This window comes from Raphanus sativus, chromosome 9 (assembly GCF_000801105.2).
Source record: "Raphanus sativus cultivar WK10039 chromosome 9, ASM80110v3, whole genome shotgun sequence".
NCBI classification, from domain to species: Eukaryota; Viridiplantae; Streptophyta; class Magnoliopsida; order Brassicales; family Brassicaceae; genus Raphanus; species Raphanus sativus.
This window is the reverse complement of record NC_079519.1, coordinates 15,721,177-15,743,789: the sequence shown is the minus strand read 5'-3', so window position 1 is coordinate 15,743,789 and position 22,613 is coordinate 15,721,177. Positions and strand designations below refer to the sequence as shown.

The 22,613-nt window shown below is 41.7% G+C and overlaps 1 protein-coding gene across 1 annotated transcript; it reads right to left on the bottom strand.

Annotated features, from left to right (window-relative positions):
- Positions 1-21,325: 21,325 nt before the first annotated feature.
- LOC130500102 (uncharacterized) lies at positions 21,326-22,613 on the bottom strand. Its single transcript, XM_056994812.1, has 2 exons — positions 22,582-22,613; positions 21,326-22,499 (listed from the first exon to the last, which is right to left on the bottom strand). Exons 1-2 carry the CDS (start codon positions 22,611-22,613, stop codon positions 21,326-21,328), a joined length of 1,206 nt encoding a protein of 401 aa, XP_056850792.1.

The following is a 22,613-nucleotide window of genomic DNA, read 5'->3' as shown; positions in this document are numbered from 1 at the left end:
GCTCTTGGCTAGGTTCTCAATAAGTCTCACAGCCTCTCTTGGATTCCTAGTGTTGAAGTTCTCCTCACTAGCAGTATCAAGAGCCATCTGATACCTTAAGGCGATACCTCTGTAAAAAGTGCTTAACAGCTGCACTTCATTGAATCCATGGTGTGGACAGTCTCGCTGAAAGAACTTAAATCTGATCCACGCGTCTTTAAAAGTCTCACTAGGCTTTTGCACGAAAGTGGCTATTTTGCTCCTTAACTTTTCAGTGCGTGCCTCATCAAAGAAATTACGCAGGAAGGCGTTTTTGATGTCGGCCCAGGATGTCAGTGATCCTGTAGGTAGCTGCTTGAGCCAGTGCGAAGCTTCTCCAATCAGTGAGTATTTGAAGAGCTTGCAGAGTAGGTAGTCCTCGGGGACTCCATCCATATGAATGGCATCGATAAGATCCTCGAACCTCTCCAGATGGTCCATAGGATGCTCGTGTGATTGCCCAGAATAAGGTATCTGAGACACGAGAGAGTAGTACTGAGGCTTGAGCTCGAAGTTCGGCTTCTGAATCTCTGGAAGTCGAATAGCTGATCTGTTGGTGTAGTACTCGTCTCGACGGTTATAGTCTGCTAACGATCAAGTTTTGAGCTTCTCCTGTAGCCTCAGCTTCAGTTTCAGGGATTATGTTTCCATGTGCATCTAGCTTCTGACCTGTTGCATTACGCAGATGACCATCTTGATCATACAGGTTTCCATTCTCGCCCTGCGTGAGAAATACAATCGCGACCATGCTTCGCGGAGTAGTGTCGATCGGTATACGGTTAGAAGTATCGATCGATGTAGATCGGTGAACGGTATCGGTCGACGGTGCTGTCGGAGTGTCGGTCGACTGTTGAACGTGAGTATCAGTCGACGGTAATGCGGTTCTGTCGATCGATGCGGAGCGTAGGTCTTTGCGGATTTAGCGTTCCAAGTGTGCAGGATCCTCTGAGAATAATAGTTGATTTCCCTTGTTGCTTCTGGTACTGCTGGGCATGTACCTGAAAAGTCAAGAAAAAAATTTAAATAAGAAAGGGGGTAAAAGAAAACCTAAGATTAATAAGATTAAATCTAATGGCGATCAAAGCTCCCCGGCAACGGCGCCAAATTTGATAGTGCTCAAATTACCCAGTAGAGCTTACTCTCTCAAATAAGAGGTACAACTGTAGTACTTAGGGATCAAATCACGAGGAGCTAGGGAACCAATTAAATAAAATCTACTAATCAATCCTAGGCAAGGTTGGTTTATATGATAGAAATGAAAATAACAAATCCTAAAATGAGCAAGGTAGTTGCTCCAACTAACAATATGAAGGGTTGTTTAAATGGGATAAAGAGTGCTAGACATAGGGTTTCTATTCAGGAATGGAGATTATAATCTCTATAAATGCTTTAATAAGTTGCTTGCATGATACTATAGATCTCAGCCGCTTAACATATGTGAATGAATCACTGGTTAAAATGACTAGATCTCTGGCCACACCTTTCGCATGATGACACAGAAAAAGAGTCGGTCGATATCCTTTTGAGATATCGAGCGATACACCTTTCGCGGCGCCGATCGATTTACCAGTAGGGTATCGATCGACGGCTTCTAGATCTGCCTAAGCGCGAACCGAATATGACCGCGAGGTCTCAAGGAGGAACTGTCGTTCTTCTCAACGGGAAACAGGCATCGCTCAAATGGATAATTCAAGATTATCTAAGATCCTAGTGTTCTATGTTCTAGTTAGCTACTCTAAAACAAGCATAGGGTACAATCCATTTGATGAGTATCACAACTTAGCAATTATAGCTTGGGGCTAATCCCACAAACCTATTTAAACCCTAGATCTAACAAGTAGACTACTCAGACATAGCTAAACAATTATAACAATAGATAGATGAAAGAATTGCATAGATAGAATAAAGTAGAAATACAAAAGGAGATGAGAAATCTCTCCAATCTCTCTTAAACAAATAAAACTCTAGTCTCTCTCTCACACCCTCTGCTTTGGTTGTGAAAAGCTTCAAGCTTCAAAGGGTTTCAAAACTTGCCGTCAAAAAGACTTTGCAGGAGTATTTAAGCATTTCCATTAGGTTAAAAACTCGTCAGGGGCAATCTCGTAATTTGGTGAAGTCTTGGTGAAGTAGTCGGCTAAACCATTTTGTCCTCGATATCGATCGACAACACTGAATGTGTATCGATCGATTATAATCTTCTAGTACGCGGATCTTCTCAGCTACATCGATCGACAACTCAGGATGAGTATCGATCGATTGCAATCGCAATGTTGACTTCCGACTTAGTCTTGAATGGTCAACTCGGGTGTATCATCTCTTGTACTCCAAAATGCTCCCAAAACATCACTTTCTCACAAAATGCTCCTCAACCTGAAAACATACCTAACAGGCTAGAAAACAGATTAAATATACAATAAAATACTAGTATACCATGGTTAAAAACGGGTAAAATCCATGGTATATCAATTATCTGCGGAAAGTTTCCATTTTTCCGCAGAAACTGATGTTTATCCTCCAAGCATAAACCGTCATAAGATTTATGGTATTTTTAGGAAATCTTAAGTGGGCCTCGAATCAAGTTTAGGACCTTTCAGGCCGTTTTTTGGTTCGAGACGTTTGTTATGGTTTCTCCGATAAAGTTAAGTTTTCGCGGTTTCGTCGATAAAGTTAAGTTTTCGCGGTTTCGTCGTAGACCAAGCTGATGATCCCATTAGATAAAGAAATCCAGAAATGGTTAGCCTTGGCTTGCGGAAGATTGGACAGTCAAGAATGCATAGTTTTACTTCGTATCGTCGTTTCGGAAGACTTTGGACGTTTCGGAAAATGGTTAATGTACGTACGCTCGGTCGCTATAGCGACCGAGCTTGATCTTGAGCTCGGTCGCTATAGCGACAGAACTTGTTCTTGAGCTCGGTCGCTATGGCGACCGAGCTGTAATCGAAGCTTGGTCGCTATAGCGACCGTAGCGACCGAGTGTGGTTCCGTGATCCGATCGCTATAGCAATCGAGCTTGTGTTCGTGACCCGGTCGCCATCGCGATCAGGTTTGTGCCATGAACTGAAATCCATCGTCCAAGCGTCCGAAACCATTGTTGGGGTCGAAATCGGACAAGGCAAAGTTGGCATCCAAATTTCCGTTAAAAATTATTTACTTATAAATCTTTTACGGTTTTTCGGAAAAGATTAACTTATACGAAAAATTTACGGAAAAATCTTGTTTTAAAAGAATGATTCTTTAAAACGACGATTTCCTAATCAACGACTTAAGAAATCAACAATTTTTTAATTAAACGGCTTGAGAAAGTTTACAATTTCGTAAAACAAACGGAACATTGTTATCAAAGGTCCAAACATCCGCAAACAAGCATCCTGAGAGAATCGTAGCTTCGCGATGGTTCCAAACGTTCGGACAACGGACTATAACCCAAGTCACAAACCCGATCGCGATGGTGATCGGGTCACGGATAAGAGCTCGGTTGCTATAGCGAATGGATCACGATACAACGCTCGGTCACTATAATACAACCGCAATAGCGACCAAGCTGCGGATAGATCTCGGTCGCTATAGCGACCGCGCTGCGGACAAAGTTCGGTCGCTGTAGCAATCGAGTGTTCGTGCATCGATCATTCTCCGAAACGTCTAAAGTCTTGCGAAACGACGATACGACATATAACTATGCATTCTCGACTATCCATATAGCCGTTCTCCGCAACTCACGACTATCCGTTTCTTGATCTCTCGATCAAATGGAATCGTCCGTTTGGTTTACGATATAACCGTAGAAACTTAACCTTATCGGAAAAATCGTAAAAAAAGTCTCGAATCAAAAATACGGCCCAAAAGAGGTCCTAAACTTGATTCGAGGCCCACTTGCGATTTCTTAAAACCCATAAACCTTATGACGGTTTATGCTTGGTGGATAAACATCAGTTTCCGCGAAAAAATGGAAATTTTCCGCAGATAATCATGAAGATCGGAAAAAATGGAATATTCCCAATTTTTCGACTATGACGGCTTAAGGGCAAAAGGGAGAAGCGTAAACCGACCTTGGAGAGAGTATAAAAGGAGTTCAAGGCGAGAGGCATAGAGGGATCACTTTCCAGAGCAACTTAGCACTTAGAGCAATTTAGGCAACTTTCCGTTTTTGTTTTCGAGCTGCGACTCAATTAGGTTTAGCCACCTTCGGTTATTAGAACTAGGGATCTCGCCGACAGCTCTCGTAACCGAAGCACGTTACCTTGTTGTTGTAACGCTCATACGCAGATTCGGAATAAATTTCTTCTTGCTCTCTTTTTTACGATTTATTTTTATTTTCCGTTATTGCCGTGTTCTGATTGCTTGACGTGTGGTTTCTCAGAAATCCGGGACCTTCTGGGAAATTAGGGTTTTCCTACTTTCCTAAAATATACGAAATATTGACGGTGCGATTTCGGTTCCCACAGTTTGGCGCTAGAAGGAGGGGGGTACGGATCAATCTTACTCACGACCAGCTCATGCTCAACAAGACAGGAACGACGATTCAGCGAACTTGCAAACTCCTTTAAACGGAGCACCCAAGGACGCCTTGAACACTCCCACTGCGGATGTTTTCGCTGCCGACGCACCTGCCAACGCCGCATCGCTTGACGAGTTCAAGAAGCTGCTTTCCGCCTACGAAAAGAGGTCGGAAGAGCAGGATAAACTCGTGGGAACCCTGACCAAACAGGTTCAAACCTTAACGGCAAGATCCCGCGCACTCCTCCCTCGCGGAGCTACGAAACTCCACGGTAGGAGACTCGAGTTTGCAACCCCACACGATAGGCCTGGAACTTCGCAGGAACGTCCATCCGGACAAAACCCTAGCGAAATATCCCCTGTCGCCAAAGGCAACTCGGAGAAACCTCCGCCGTCCGAAAAGGACACTGACGTGGATGAAGTCGAGCGTATTGACTTGGATCTCAGTGACGATTCCGACGAAAATGCCGACGTCAATCCAAGGAGAACCCGCAGCCGTTCGGCTCGGGAGAAGTCTCCGTTCGACAAACCCATGACGGAAGAAGAGGAAAACCTCTATTGGGTCGAACCGGAGGAACTTGCCGAAAGGCAAACTTGAGATTACTCGCCGCGAACGCCGACAAGCTCGGAAAACCGCTGGAGAGGATCCCGACATACGAGATCTCCGCGATTACATAACCAAGACTGTTGCGGAAGTAAGGACCGTAAAATCGCAGATCCACCACGCCACGAGTGCTGCCCCAGATCCACCACGCCACGAGTGGCCCAAAAAACGCCTTTCACCGCGCGGATCTCCGAGACAAAGGTGTCTATGGTCATGGCGATGGTCAGCGGAATCAGCGACAAAGTCGCCATCGACGCGCTCAGGAAGGCGCTCTGGTACAAGTCGAAGTTCAGAAAGTGGATAACGCTCGAAAAACCTCGCACAATCCAGGACGCCCTCCACAAAGCCTCGTATTACATAATGATCGAAGAAGAGACGAAAGTCCTGTCGCAAAAACATAAGCCGGCAAGGAACTCTTCGAAAGACGTGGATCCGAAGTCGAAAAAGAAAACCTCTCGTAACGACAAGTACGTCCATCACGACGGGGAAAGAACTCCAAGGCGCACACAACTACGCGGTCAATACGGAGCAGGGCAGAACTTCGGGAAATACGTGGAACCGTTACCAGAGTTACGATAAAAACGTCTACTGCGAGTTCCATCAAAATTGCTTGCCGGAGAACTCTCTGGAGTAACCAGCGTCAAGGATTTAATCCTTGACTCCGACCGTCCGCCAAAAACAATTAAGAATCCTCGACCGTCCTTGACCGAGAAATCTGGCCGGAGAAAAGCGCGAGAGAATACCAGACGATAGGGGGAATGATAACTCCCGCAGAAGGGTGAATATGATCATGGGAGGATCCCAGTACTGCAAGGACTCGGTCTCGGCCATCAAAGCTTACCAACGGATAGCCGAGTCAACTGCAAAGTATCCTCCGCGATCTCCTCCTCGAGACGGACAGAGGGCCTCGATCACGTTCACGGAAGAAGATGCTTGCGGAATCGACCAGCCCCACTGCGACCCCTTGGTCATTGATCTCGTAATAAGAGATCTCGAAGTCGCAAGAATATTCATCGACACCGGAAGCACGGTGAACCTAATCTTCCGCGATACACTAAGAAGGATGGGTGTTGAACTCGGAGAAATCACTCTGGTACCAAAACCGCTCACGGGTTTTTCCGGACAAACGTCCGTGACCCTGGGATCCATCCAACTACCCGTCATAGCAAAAAACATCACCAAGATAGTTGACTTCGCGGTGATAGATAGCCCGGCTATTTACAACGCAATTATGGGAACACCATAACTAAACGCCATGAAGGCCGGTCTCTCGACTTATCACTTGGGCGTCAAATTCCCAACCAGGACTGGAGTCGCCGCAATCTGGGGTTGTCAAAAACAGTATCGACTTTGTTTCCTAGCGGAGCATAAGTTAAGGCAGGTAACGACGACCTCCACTGTTAAACGCAAGCGAACCCAACCTTCCTCCGAAGATGCCCCAACAAAGGGCACAATAATGCCTTCTGCAGAAGCAGATTCGGAGATCGGAACCGCCCCCGACTCCAAAGACGACGTCACAACTCAAAGGGAAGAGAAAATCCCAAGGAAAACGTCGACCCCGCGACTAAATCGGTCGACGAAAAACTAACCGACGAGTAAACACACTCGCGGCATAATCAGAACTACGAGATGGCTTGATCCTCAAAAGAGGTACGTAGGCAGCCGTCGAAACCCAGCGAGTTCAGCTATCCCCCTCGCCAAAAAGGGGGGGGGGGAGTGGGTGCATATACTCGTATACTCCCACAACAACAAAAAAAAAAGTTTACCCGCACTTGTGTTCGAAATTTTCAAAACTTTTTCAATAAAATTCTCTTTCTCAATCTATCGATTCTTAAACATTCCAGAAAACGAAAAACGTATCCTCAAGAAAATGCGAGACATCGCAGTTTTACTGAAGATACTTAATTCGTATCATCCGTCGAAATAGTCCGTCCGCGACTTTAAACATTTAATCAAAATAGTCTGTCAGCGACTTTAAAATAACCATTAAAATAGTCCCTCCGTAGGGCTGGGCAAATAAACTGAACCCGAAAATTCGAACCGATCCCGAACCGATAAAAATGAATCCGAACCGATCCGAACCCGACATAAATACCGAATGGATCTTGTTTTATGGTATTTTGGGTTATGGATATTATCCGAACCGAACCCGAATTTAAATGGATATCCGATAGAACCCGAAACATTCAAAACCCCAAAAAGATCTTGTACCAAACATGATCTCAATTTCCAATATGTATCCAAAATACACTAAGAAATATTGAACATCCAAATTATTATTTATTACATAAAGGTTGGTGGTTCTATAAGATGAAAGTTGATGGTTGAAGGTGGCCGTTGATGTTTGAAGTTCTTATATTTTGGTTTTGTTTTCATTGAATAATGTTTCTCATTTCATGAGAAATTGATTTTTGTTTTATGCTTTCATTTATTTGATTTTATTCCTATCGATAAATATGTTTAATTTTTTGTCTGATTTTGAATTATCAAGTTTGATGTTCATTTCTTATTGTTGAATCGATTTTACTTATATTTTGTTTACAAAATATGTACAAATCAAGTATTTTAAAATCAAAGAACCGATTTTACTTATGTCTTGAAGATTGAAGTTTGAAGTTCGTAGTTGAAGGTTGACAATGGTGCTTGCAGTTGAAGCCTTAAATTTTATTTAAGTTTTTGGTTTTCGATTTCATTGAATAATATGTTTCTCATTTGATTTTGATTTTGGTTTTTGTTTTGGTTTTGGCTTTAGGTTTCTTTGAATTCTCTCTTTTGTTTTGTTTTATTATCAATAAAGATGTTAGCGTTTCGTTTCAAATTTACGTCATTTCATAGTTTTGGTTTTCGTTTCAAATTTACGTCATTTCTTGAGAAATTGATGCTTTTACTTACTTATTTTTATTGTAAGTTACCATTTATGTAGATTTGTATTGGTTACATTTAGTACAAACGATATACTCAAGAACCGAAAGTCCATTTGAAACTTAAACCGATAGTATTTCGGGTTATACCATAACCAAAATAATTTACCAAATCCGATCCGAACCGAAGAGCACCAGAACCGATCCCGAACCGAATTTTTAAATTATCCGAATGGGGCTGGTTTTCGGTAACCATAAAAATCCGAACCCGATTAAAACAGAACCCGACTGCCCAGCCATATCCCTCCGCATATCCTTGATGCTGAGACTAGACCTAGGTCTTGCCCTAAGCCCAGTCTTGCTGGCACTTAACATCTTACGGACATAGTATTAAATACGAGATCCAAAAACATGTCTCTTATCGCTTACATCTAAAACGCTCGCTAAAAAGCAGCATACGAACCAAGCGATAAATTAAGAGTTAGAATACGAACTGACTACTCGCATTCTATCCTCTACACTTGGCGAAAGTTTAAATCAGATCATAAAACATAAATCATCGAAAAAACTTACTTCATATTTATAAAAAAAACGCGCGAAGACGGCAGGGATTCAAAGCCTTAAAAGGCCAGTCCCAAAAAACATAAAATTACGCAACCTACTACGGTCGCGGCATAAGCAGATAAAACGGCCACACTTGGCCACGGAAATACAAAGATACGGGAAAACATTTTCCTGACAAATTCAGTAAAGGATAAAATCATCCAACGACGAAGTTCCGAACTCCGTCGGATAAGTCACCTCATCTTCACCTCCCTCCGCTTCGGTCGCGACCTCCACCGTCTCCCGTTTGGCCTGCCTCCTCGCTCGGCGAATCTCTCTAGCATGATCGGCGGCAGCCCTTAAATTCCGCTCTAATGGGACGAGGAGTCAGTCGCCATGAGGCAGACTCCTTGTTGTATTTCAGCCTCATAAGTGCCTCAAAATGGTCGGCAGTGAGGGATAAGCCGCGCTCGTAACTCAGAATTACGAGACCGATAGGGATCTCGAAACTCGTAGGGTTCAGCTGGTTTAACAAAACCTGAAAACTGTCCAGTACACGGATAATGATCTCAGGAATCGGAAACCAGATACGACAGCGCGTCAGAACGGCCTCGTAACACGTGAAGTAGCCTTCCAGAGAATGGTCGGCGCTTTCTCCGACCCTAGGAATCCGGAACTCAACCGCGTCCGGGACTCCGGCAAACTTCCGAAGCGTCTCGAGAAAAAGATCAGTGGTCTTACTCGGCAGGTGGGCCCCCGTTTTCCGAGATCGACAGATCGGAAACTTTACTTCCCTGGTGTAGAACCAAAATCAAGCAACATCCTTTTTGGTTCATGGACACGGTCCAAGATGGGGATCATGTCGACCAGTTTGATCCAACCGGGATTTTTCCATCAGATCGTGACACTACTTTGGAGCTAGATGAGCTGAGTGAGATAAGTGACACTACTATGGAGCTGGATGAGCTAAGTGACACTAACTTGGAGCTGAATGAGTTAGGTGACACTGAAGAAGGAGCTGGTTTAGTTGCTGGGCGAAATGAGCATTTTTCGGTCCACCGAAAAATTCATAACAAATTTAATTTGGGTCCGTTTTATACCAAATTCGACCAGGCCTTTCCTGATGGTCTCATGCCCATTTGCATCAAGAAATATCAAGAAAATGAGTCAAATTCGTGGCCTGCATTGATTTCTTCAAAGACTAGTCAAAATTCAACTTCTCGGTTCTACAAAAGTCTTTAGTCTTAGTCTTTGTTTGTGTTTTCTAAGCTTCTAGTTTTCCACAATTATTTAAGTCTTTCTTTGACTCATTCTACTATAAATATGTAATCTATTCATGAATAAAATCAGATCATTTTGGAGTTTATTTGTGTTTTTTTTCTCTGAGTGAGAAAGAGAGTTCTTTAGCTAGTTCATCGGTTTAAACCGGCTTGTTGATTTGGTGGTCAGCCAATCATCTTTGTGTGTTATTTGGTGGTTAGCCAACGCACCACATCCGTTCTTTGGTGGTTAGCCTTAGATCGTTGGTATATCAAGAGTCATTCCGCACCTCTTGACGATCCTATCATCCATCCCAGTTCCAGAAGTGTTTTGCCTTCTCGGTTCATATCCAACATCCGGCCAAAGCCATCCTCCCGATTTTGGGTCTATCACCTGGGACGTTTGATACGATCACTGCTTGCTCTCCAATACGCATCGCGTTCAGCCGCATTCGGAGGAAGTTCGAACTCGGCCTTCGGAACGAGGAGTTTTTCGTCTTGATTGCAAACGGGAGAAGAAGTCACGGGAGGATTTCCGCTCCTAAACAACTTTGACATTTTGGAGGATTTTCTTTCTTAAAAAATAAATTTTTCTTGAGAGAATTCTTCAAAGCAAGTCTTATGAAAGATGGGTGAGTAAAAATGAAAGAGTTACCCCCTCTTTTGTAACTTCAGGATTTACTATTCAAGATAGGACTTTTGGATACCTAACTTGGCCTAAAAACTTGCCTAAACTCACCAAACCATACGACAGAATCTCGTCAACCCACGATTCTACCGCACTGGGGGGCTAACTATTGGGGTCGAAATCGGACAAGGCAAAGTTGGCATCCAAATTTCTGTTAAAAATTATTTACTTAGAAATCTTTTACGGTTTTTTGGAAAAGATTAACTTATACGGAAAATTTACGGAAAAATCTTGTTATAAAAGAACGATTCTTTAAAACTACGATTTCCTAATCAAAAATTTAAGAAATCAACGATTTCTTCAATAAAACGATTTCTTAATCAACGACTTAAGAAATCAACGATTTCTTAATTAAACGGCTTGAGAAAGTTTACGATTTCTTAAAACAAACGGAACATTGTTATCAAATGTCCAAACATCCGCAAACAAGCATCCTGAGAGAATCATAGCTTCACGATGGTTCCAAACATTCGGACAACAGACCATAACCCACGGCACAAACCCGATTGCGATGGCGATCGGGTCAATAGCGACCGAGCTCCGAACCGAGCTCGGTCGCTATAGCGACCGAGCCACGAGCTCCGAACAGAGCTCGGTCGCTATAGCGACTGAGCCTCGGGTGCGGCTCGGTCGTTATAGCGACCGCGCTGCGGACAAAGTTCGGTCGCTGTAGCAATCGAGCGTTCGTGCATCGATCTTTCTCCGAAACGTCCAAAGTCTTCCGAAAAGACGATACGACATAAAATTATGCATTCTCGACTATCCATATAGCCGTTCTCCGCAACTCACGACTATCCGTTTGGTTTACGATAAAACCGCGGAAACTTAACCTTATCGTAAAAATCATAAAAAAGTCTCGAATCAAAAATACGGCCCAAAAGAGGTCTTAAACTTGATTCGAGGCCCACTTGCGATTTCTTAAAAACCCATAAACCTTATGACGATTTATGCTTGGTGGATAAGCATCAGTTTCCGCAAAAAAAAATTGAAATTTTCCGGAGATAATCATGAAGATCGGAAAAATTGGAATATTCCCATTTTTTCGACTATGACGGCTTAAGGGCAAAAGGGGGAAGCGTAAACCGACTTTGGAGAGAGTATATAAGGAGTTCAAGGCGAGAGGCATAGAAGGATCACTTTCCAGAGCAACTTAGCACTTAGAGCAATTTAGGCAACTTTCCGTTTTTGTTTTCGAGCTGCGACTCAATTAGGTTTAGCCACCTTCTGGTATTAGAACTAGGGATCTCGCCGACAGCTCTCGTAGCCGAAGCACGTTACCTTGTTGTTGTAACGCTCATACACAGATTCGGAATAAAATCCTTCTTGCTCTCTTTTTACGATTTTTATTTTTATTTTTCGTTATTGTCGTGTTCTGATCGCTTGACGTGTGGTTTCTTAGAAATCCGGGATCTTCTGGGAAATTAGGGTTTTCCTACTTTCCTAAAATATACGAAATATTGACGGTGCGAATTTCGGTTCCCACAACCATTGTGATGCTACGATGCTTTTAGGATGTTCGTTTGCGGAGGTTTCGCCCTTTGATAATATCGTATCGTTGATTTAAGAAATCGTTGATTTCTCAAATCGTTGGTTAAGAAATCGTTGATTTCTTAAATCGTTGATTTAAGAAATCGTTGGTTTAAGAAATCGTTGTTTTAAGAAATCGTTTTTTAAAACAAGATTTTCCCGCAAGTTTTTCTCATACAACCATTAGAGCTTGTTTTGATGCTGCGGACAAATCTTTTCAGGAATTTTATCGTAAAAATTAGTTTAAGTAATTTTTACGAGAAAAATCTTTTTCGAGAAATATTTTCGAACGTTAATTTCGTTGTGACCGTTTTTGACCCCAGCATGTAACACAGTCGGAGTTAAGTTAATAAATAGATAATAGGTACACAATGTAACAAGTAAGAACGATTAAACCTGACCGTGATGGCGTCGTCGATACGTATAGAGATACATTGATTGTTAGGGATGGTCATGTGGTGTCGAGCGATGTGACTTTGTTGTGTCGGTCGACGGAATCATCATCCTACTTGGATCCAAAAAGAATCTGCAAAAACCAATGCAAAATTGGAAGTAAAAATGTAGAAAACTTTTAAATAAAACCTATTAGTGGGTTACCTCCCACTCAATGTTTTGTTATAGTCATTTAGCTTGACTTTGGTGGTTTGAGCTAGTTGGTGCAGAAACTGCTACCTGTTGGACAACAAGCATCAATCTCGTGTCTCTTCCTATTGAACCATGTGGCAATGAAGCTTCTTGTGGCATCATCACTTCTGAGCTGTTTCTCATCCATCTTGAGGGTGGCATCTGTGATGTTCCTCAGACTTCTTTCAAGTAGTTCAATGCTGCCTTCATTCCTGTAGATGGTGTTGTAGGCGTATTCTGATAGTTCCTTCAGTTCCTTCTGCAAAGCGTCGATCTTGTCATGAATCAGCTGATCTCTGTCAGCCAAAGACTCGGTATCGATCGATGCTACGATGTGTGCGTCGGTCGTTTCAATGGGAGTCCTGTCGGTCGACCCAGTGGTAACTGTGTCGATCGATGCTGACGGCTTACTTTGATACCCGAGAATTCTCTGAATAGCGAGTACCTCATTCTTCAATAGACAGTAGCCAAGCACAGGTTGGTCACTCTGTCGTTGAGAGGGTCGTCAATGTCATCACATCGCTTGTTGAACCTCTCCTACATAACATCCATAGCTTCGTAAAGCTCATGTTTGACTTGATCAAATCTGCTGCAGTGTAAGTAGTCTGCTGGTGGTTGCTCGATGTCGATCGATCTGGGTGTACTAGTGTCGATCGAGGTCACGTTATGACTCTGAGGTTGATCTTTCTCGCGAATTGATTCCAAATCTTGCTGTAGAAGATCAATCCTTTTGCTTAACCATTCGACATTGTTGTTGAGAGGGCTGTAGACGCCTCCAATCCGTTTGTTGATGTAAGCTATCTCTCACTCATCCCTTTTAGGTGATAAACATTCCTGTTGGATATTGGATGTCGTCTGGCCGATATCGATCGACGGTGTAAGTATGTGTCGTTCGAGACTGGTGACGTAGCTTCCTTCTCAAGCATGTTCCTAAAGCTCTCAATCTCCTTACGTACACTACAAGAAATATCAACATTACTAGCGCCGTGGAAACGCTATTGTATCGTTTTAGTAGCGAAAACACTTACGCTATGACAGCTGCAGCTATAGTAAACCCCCCCCCCCCTATTGTAGCACATTTTGGTGTGCTATTAAAAGTTTCTATATTATAGCGTTGTTTTATTGCTAGATTAAAAGTCTTTTATAGCGACATTTTTATGCTGTATTATATTTGTATATGGCGTTTTATTTTTGTCGTAACATATTTTATGATGACAAATTTCTCTTGCCATGGAACATGTTGTTGCAACTGTTGCGGTTTTTGAGTCTTGCACCTATAATAGCTTTGTCTATACGTTACGTAATACTGAAAAATAGCTTTTTTCTTGTGCTAGGATGTTAATTTTCAAACTAATTTGAAATGCCAAATATTTCGTAAAATGAAACTTTTTAAAATTAATTTTGATAGCTATTTCTAATTTTCCTGATATAATTAATTGTTTTATTCGGAATATTGAATAGCATAAATGTAAATAAAAAATAATAATTAAAAATCTAGATTTTTATTAAATTAAAACACACAAATAACAAACATGGAAAAACAAATAATTTTGATTCAGTACAATACATAAGTAAATAAAACACAGACAGAAGTAATGGTTTATAGAACTATTATTGACGAGAACCCTTGGCTTGGTGTGGGCGTCTCACTGGAGCTGAGTTCCAACCATTCAAGGATCTGATACAGTTCCGAAAAATTGGGTCGATGTCTTCCTCAGGTTCCTCAATGCGTATCAAATGGTAGCCTTGAGAGCGTCTTAACTCGGCTCTTGTTATCTCTTCCACATCATTGCCTTCTGAGGACTGTCCTGGTTCTGGTATTGGGCGTTGGATTTGAGTTGTGGCTTCTTGTTGTGGCTGTTGTTGTCTAAATTGTGGCTTCACCCCGGTTGCCGCGAGTGCACAGACTATTTCCTTCCTTGCTGCCATTAGAGTTGCTAGATGGAAAAGTTAACAAAAGTTAGATATTTAAGATAAATAAGAACAAAAAAGTTGAGTTTCAACAAAATACCACAAATCAAACAAAACAGAACAAAGATTTAATTGAAAAATTAACAAAAGTTAGATCTGAAGATAGTGGAGTTTCTCTGACCTGGAAATTAAGAGAAGTTGGTTATATTTGAGAAAGGCTTCAAATCTTTGTAGATCTGTAAGATTTGTTTAATCAGAGAAGTATAATAAAGAGATGGTTGAGTTAAATCAAGGGTTTAGATGTCGATTAACCTATAAGGAGAGAAGCCAGAGAGATTAGTCGTGAGAGAAACAAGATTGGAGATTGAATTGAGGCTTGGAGAGATTATTCGTGAGAGAAGGCGTGAGAGAGAATCGTGAGAGAGAATCATGAGAGAGATTTGTGGTAGAGAGAAGGCGTGAGAGAGAATCGTGAGAGAGATTTGTGGGAATAAGATAAAGAAAATAATTGTACCAATGAGCGTGAAGGGCGAGGATAACCTAGAGAACTAATCTACACCGTTGAATCATGTCAATCCAATGGATGAAATGTGTCTTTTTATATTGTTTCTCTCCTATTGAAATAACGACAATATGTAGAACACTAAGAAGTGCATCGATTTTGTTTGGTTTTGAGATGATTTAGGATGTTGTAAACTTGTATTTGAATGTTTATATACATTTTTAGTGATCATATAACCTATACAAACTAAAATATGAAAACAGCATTTTGTGGACATATATACACTAAACACTCAAAGTAAACCAATTTATACCCTAACCCCTAAAACTTGACACAAACATGTTAACCCTCAACGACAAAGGTTTGGAAAGCATTCTTTGATTATTGTTATTTTTACAATGAATCATTGAAAACTATCATTACCTTAATCTTTAACACTAATACAATCCCTACACCACCAAACCTTATCGTTACCGTATTTTTACCCTATACCCTAAATGTTTTTTTTTTAATTTGTAATTTGAAATTGTATTTGGACTTTTCAAGTGTATGTGACTTGTTGTGAATTAAGATAAACAGTGAAATCATAAAACACTTAATTAGTTAAGTTTCAAACTGAATACAAACATCCAAGGAAAATAACAGTAGTCACGTTCTAAAACAGAGAAACACAAAGCCGTTGATGTCTTTAGAAAACAGAGTCAATAAAAACAGAGTCATTAAAAATGTCTTATTGCTTGGTTCCTTTGGCTCTTTTAAACCTGCGCAGAACGACATATCTCTGATTAGTTTGACACATCTCCACACTAATGTAACAAATATACGAGATCTCACCATTAGAACTTTATCCTCTGGCCAAGCAAGACAGCTTCCAAGTGCATCTTCCATATACTCGATCTCAGACGATGTCCTCCACACAGCAGCATCTTTAACCTTCACAACATCCACAAAGACTCGACATGCACCAGGCCCCAAAGGTTGAAAGTGGACAAGATTTTCAGGATGATTCGATGACCAACGTCCTTCAGCGACGACCACATTATTTCCGGACAGATCCATCAGCTTGATTTTTTTATTAAGCTTGAATTTGTTACGCTGCAAACACAAACCACGATACCACAAAGCAGAACCAATATTCAGGAATCATAACCACAACCAATCAAGTAGTGCACAAGGAAAGAAACTACCTCTGATCTGCAAAGAGGAGATGCTGGAATTACAGGTGACTTGGCTTTCATTGTCGCTGCAGGTTGCTTTGTAGGAGCTGGTGGGGTTACTGGAGAACCCTCAGCACCAGACTGCACGTTGACACCCGTTGCAGGTTTTGCAGTAGCTGTTGCACTTAGTGGAGACTTTTGATTCTTAAAAGGCGGACTTGCTGATTTTGAACTTCCTGCCATAGAACTTCCTGCTTTAGAGCTGGGTGTTTTGGAGTCAAACACAACGCTATTTGCTGGCCATGCTAGAACACAATTCTGATAATCCTCCATAGATGTCTTCCCCACAGTAGGCCTCCATATGTATGCATCAGGGTTTAATACCTCATCCACATACACTTTTATTGCATTTGGACCAAGAGGAAGTCCATTCACCAACGTGTTCGGGTCTTTTGTCTGCCATCGTCCTACAGCAACGACTTCCTCATTATGTACGTAGTCCATGAATTTGCATTTTTTATTTGAACTGCTGAAAGGGCTCTGCAAAACAACACAAACATTTTTGAATAAGAAAGACCCAGACTGAGAGTTAGTATCAGCTACAGAGGAAGAGGAAAATTAACCTTAGGAGCATTGTCATCAGGTAAAGCAGCTGCTGGAACAATACAATGATCGGAATGCCATGCTATCATTTCTCCTACTGCATCCTCCATAGTAAACATATTAGGTGCAGGTCTCCATAAAAATGTTTCTGGTATTATTGCAGTTTCAACTAAAACCTTCACAGCATTAGGCCCTAACGGTATCCCATTAACTAACCCATCAGGTTCACAAGAAACAACCCGTCCCTCAGCGACATTGACATCAACAGCAGACCAGTCCACAAGATAACACTTGGTCAGTAACTTCGTATTTACACTCTACAGTCAGGACAAAAGATTCAAATCAATTCGTAAATACAATTATGGAGATATATTGATTCAAAGTAAGTTCTACCATACCTTGTTATTTGAGTTTTCACTGACATCAGTATCGGGACCCTGATTATTCATTCTGGCAATTTGCTGCTGTAAACTATGAACCTGTTTCTCCAAAGACACATGTTTTTCTTGCATGGCAGCCACGAAGCTGTTCTTAATTTGTAAACAGTTTAACTTGGTGGTGCTAATGCCTCTGCCCATAGCTCTGAACCGCCCAGGTTGATCAGGTCCCAATATCTCAGTAATCAGATCTTGCTTTGGATTCGTTGAGGATGAATCTGCACGACCCTCAACTTCTGACTCCAACGCCTTTCTCTGGAAAAACATGAAATCAGTGTACACAGACAAGAAATCAGTGAAATCGTAATCACCAAGCACCATACAATCCAACTTTATAAAATCAGTGTTAACAGAGTAACTTACTATCTTTTCAGCCGCAGTAACATTGTCAGGCGTTCCATCCTTCTTAGTTCGTGATTTTACCCACACTCTTAGCCTAGACACCTGTGATGGGTCTTCGCTAGCCTTAACCAGATCTTCTCTCAATCTCACCATTCCTTTACGACCGCAAGTGTGAGGAATCTGCTTCTGTCTTCTTTCCCTGTAAGCGTCACTGACAACCTTGAAGGCGGGACTTGTCTTATCTTTGATGAATTTACGCCATTCAGCCACAGTTACATTCTTCGGTCGCAGGTTCATCCTTGCGGTAACGGTAGGAGCATTCCTGATTGAGGTCACCAGACGTGATTTGGATGCTCTCCACAAACACCCAATCTGCTTAAACAAAGCATCCTTTTTGAACTCTTTGTCGACGTCGAACCTCATCTGTAGTCAGGTATGAGAGAAACATTAACACACAACCAAAATTTATAACAATTGTATAATTTGATTCTGCTTACCTTAATTGATTTCCATAGCACATTTCTGATATCTTCAGTAAGCTTCCTCCAGTTATCAATGACCACATGAACATGCTCACGTACTAATGGACCCAAATAGGAGGATAACAAGACCGATCCTGGACCACAAGGTTCTCCCAAATCAATGAAATCAACATGTAGCCGTTCATTTGGATCCTTCGCAATGTGCTTCATCTTCGTTGCTCCTCGACGTCTTTTATGTCGTTGCTCTTCTTCCATTTGACCCTGCTCTTCCTCTTCCACTTGACCCCGCTCTACATCCTCCATTTCATCCTGCAGTTCATCCTGCTCTGCCTCCTCCATTTCGTCATGCGGTTCTTCCTCCTTTTCTTCCTGCTCTGCCTCCTCCATTTCATCCTCCATTTCATCCTGCTGTGCATCCATTTCATCTAGCAGTTCTTCCTCCATTTCTTGCAGTGCATCCTCTAGTACTTCTTTGTTTGTTCCTTCTACGAGGGATTGCTCAGCATCTTCAATCTGTTCCTCTGAAACTGCCTTGTTTGTAACATCTTCGAGAAATTGCTCTGCTTCAACCTCCTCCTCTGTCTGCTTCTTCTTCGTTGTCTTAGTCTTCTTCAGACGCTTGTTCCTACGATTCCCCATCTAGGTTCACCTGAAACATAAAAGAGTTGTCAATATAGCAAAACAATAAGAAAACCAAAAAAAATTGATACAAAACAAGAAAACAGTCAGTTAATCAAAACAAGCAATCATCAAGCCATGCATACACAAACAGACAATTCATTACAAAAAAAAAAAAACAGGCTTCTGCCCTCAATCATAGATCGCAACATCTGCAATATATCAACAATCAGCCTGAGCATTTCTACTATCATCAACCAAGTCATCAGCATCCCTAGCTAAAACTGCTGGCAATGGACCAACGTCTGCATGACCATCTTCACAATCTTCTTCAGTGTATCTTCTTGTAGGACCTCTCGTAGCTACATACCAAGTGGAGGACTCATCTACTCTGGAATAAAATACTTGCTTGGCTTGTGAGGCGAGGATGTATGGATCTCTAGCAAAAGCCATTTGGCTTTGGTTCCGGTTGACTAGTGTGAAGCCATCTTCTACCTTCACTCCGTTTGCTATGTTTCCCCATAGACAGCGGAAAACAGGAATGTAGAATGTGTTGTAGTCGATCAGTATAATCTCCACCACTCTGCCATAGTAACTTACTAAATCAACCATCTGAGAAGTGTCTTTTGCACTAGAACGACACATTGTTGTTGCCTCATACGGAACACCACTGTTCTGAGTTTGTCTGTCAACTGATATGGTGTGAAACCGCAGACCATTGATGATATAGCCACTAAAAGCCCTTGCGCTTGCCCGAGGACCATAGGCCACCCACTTAAGTGTTTCATCGTGAATCTCTGAAGTTACTGATACTTGCTCTTTCAACAAGTCGCAAATTGCTGCGTATGGGTTCTCCATAATGTTGTTGCATCACGTCATCTCTCATTAGTTTCCTGTAGATGTTGTAGGTGCATGCTGCAAATGGAACAGATGACAAATTATTAGAATCTCAATGTAGAAGCACTTAGCAGTTGGGTTTTCAAAAGGTTTAAAAAATTCAAGACTTACTCCACATAAGGTTCCACGCTTGCCATATTCTGAATCAGAGAGAGATGTACAATCTTCAAGTCCTTCTCAGAAAGAACACAAGAAGTGGCTGCGGATATTGGACGGCCCTTTAGAATTGAGCTGCTCTCAAACTCAGCATTACAATCAGGGTTCTCCTCAACACTTGTTGTCTTTTTCAAGAACTCTCTGCAGAACCTCACGCATTCCTCTGCGAGATATGCCTCCGCAATACAAACCTCTGGCCTTGCAAAATTTCTTACGAAGTCTTTCAGCACTTTCATGTACCTGCATAAGATCAAATGTATTTAAATTTCAGAAGCATGATTATTGACTCCATAAGATGATAACTTCAACGCTATAAGTTATACCTCTCAAATGGGTACATCCAACGGAAATGGACAGGTCCACATAACCGAGCTTCCCTGCCTAGATGAACTACCAAATGCAACCATTATATCGAAGAAACTTGGAGGAAAAACCCTCTCAAACATGCAGAGAGTTTCCACAATTTCTGTTTCCATAACTGAGATTTTCTCTCTATCAATTACTCGCTGACAGAGATGATGGAAGAAAGCACACAGGCGTCCAATAGCTATTCTAACACCTTTAGGTAATAACCCTGTAAGAAAAACCCTTTGGAGATCAGAGTGTGAAAATATATAACTGTGGACTAATATACAAAGTTAAAAGAGCTTCAGTTGATAGCTCTAATCGCAACCGGAAGAAGCTGTTGCATCAACACATGGTAATCATGTGATTTCATTCCTGATATCTTACATTCTTCTAGCTTCACACACCTTGATATATTTGAGCAGTAACCATCCGGACCTCTAAAGTCAAAGAGACGCTTGCAGAATACTTTCTTCTCTTTGCTGGACAAAGACCAAGGTGCTGGAGGAAGGTAAGTTCTTTTCCCACGGGGTTGAGGATGTAAATCCTTCCTGATGCCAAGCAGTTCCAGATCTTTTCTAGCGTTAAGACCATCTTTTGATTTTCCACAATGCAACAATGTTGCGACAAGGCTTGCAGCAACATTTCTTTCCACGTGCATCACATCTAAATTGTGTCTCACCGGAAGTTCCTATACAAAACAATCACATAAGAGTGTCAAAGAAAGCTAGACATAGAACAATTCTCAAAAAGAAGTCAAATATAGAAGAAACATACCTCCCAATAAGGCAACTTTAAAAATATTGACCTCTTCTTCCATCTAGATAGCTCCTCCTCATCTACTGCTTCTTCCTCTTCCTTTGATTCACTGGATTCATCATCCGTATTTGACTCAGATCCAACAGCCTCTTTTATTTTCCTCTTATTTCCAGTTATTTTCACATTTCCAAATTCATTCTTGTAGTTTCTGAGAATTTGGCTTATGTTACGACCACTCATAATCCTACCCTTTCTCCCATACTCGGCTTTACCATCAAACCATGATGTCTTTCCTCGATAAGCATGTCTCGGAGGAAGACCTTTCTGATGGGACATATATACGTGCTTCCTGCAATTACTCAGCCACATACTATCTGTGTTTTTCCTACACACAGAACATCCCATTTTGCCTGCTTTTACCTTACACCCTGCAAGATTACCATACGCAGGAAAATCCTGAATCGTCCATAGAAGCATTGCTCTTAACGTGAAATTAGTCTAACTGAATGCATCATACGTGACCTCTCCTTTCTCCCACAGCAGGTTTAGATCCTCTATAAGTGGTGCTAAATACACATCAATATTGTTTCCAGGTTGGGTTGGACCAGGAATCAGCAATGACAACATGATGTTCTCCTCCTTCATACACTTCTCAGGTGACATGTTGTAGTTGACAAGCAAAACAGGCCAACAACTGTAGTTCACATTCTTCATGCTAAAAGGATTGAACCCATCAGTCGACAGCCCTAGCCTGAGATTCCGTTCTTCAGCAGCAAAGGACGGGTACTTGTCATTCATCTGATCCCAAGTTACAGAATCTACCGGATGCCTGCTTTTTCCATCAGTGCTCTTATTACTAAAATGCCACCTTAAGTCCTTCGCCATGTCCTCTGACCTGAACATCCTCTTCAGCAGTGGGATTATCGGAAAATACCTCAGAACTTTCGGTGGAATACCTTTCTTCACATCACCTGTGCGCATGTTAATCTTCCATCTTGAAGCATTGCATTTCGGACAGTTGTCTAGCTTCTCAAGTTCCTTCCTGAACAAACAACAGTCGTTCACACAAGCGTGTATTTTCTCATAACCAATATCAAAAGATTTCAGAAACCTTTTTACTTCATACAACGATGTGTGCAAGACATTATCCTCGGGCAGCATCTGTGGCAACGTCTCAAGCAACCTATCGAAGCTCATATCAGACCAACCACTTTCTGTCTTTATCCTAAAGAGGGAAACTATCACCGAGAGCTTGCTGTGATTAGCACAACTTGGATACAGTGGTGTTTCTGCATCTGCTAGCATAGCAAGAAACTCATCCTCTTCCTTATCTTCACCTTCAGCAACCTCACTTACATCACGCTGCCTAACAAAATCTTCATCGAGAAACTCAGCTGCTTGGTATAACCCTAAAATCTCTTTGTTCCGATCACTTGCATCGCTTCTACAGCCAGCCCCTGATACTACTTCTCCATGATGATACCAATCCTCACGGAGCTTGTAACTCAAATCCATTCCCCTAGTCACTAGATGATCAAACACAACACCGGCTGAGTGACGATCAACATTGCGACAGTCTGCGCATGGGCAAATGATCAGCTCAGACTCTGCTATATATGCACCAACACACGTCACAAACTCCCTCGCACCTCTCTCATAACCAGGATCAGCTCTGAATCACACATGAAAGAATAAATTAAACTCTTTTCGTCACACAAAAATCAGTAACTATAATATATTTTGTTTTTCATTACATGTTTAGATGAACCCACGACTTTTCCACCAT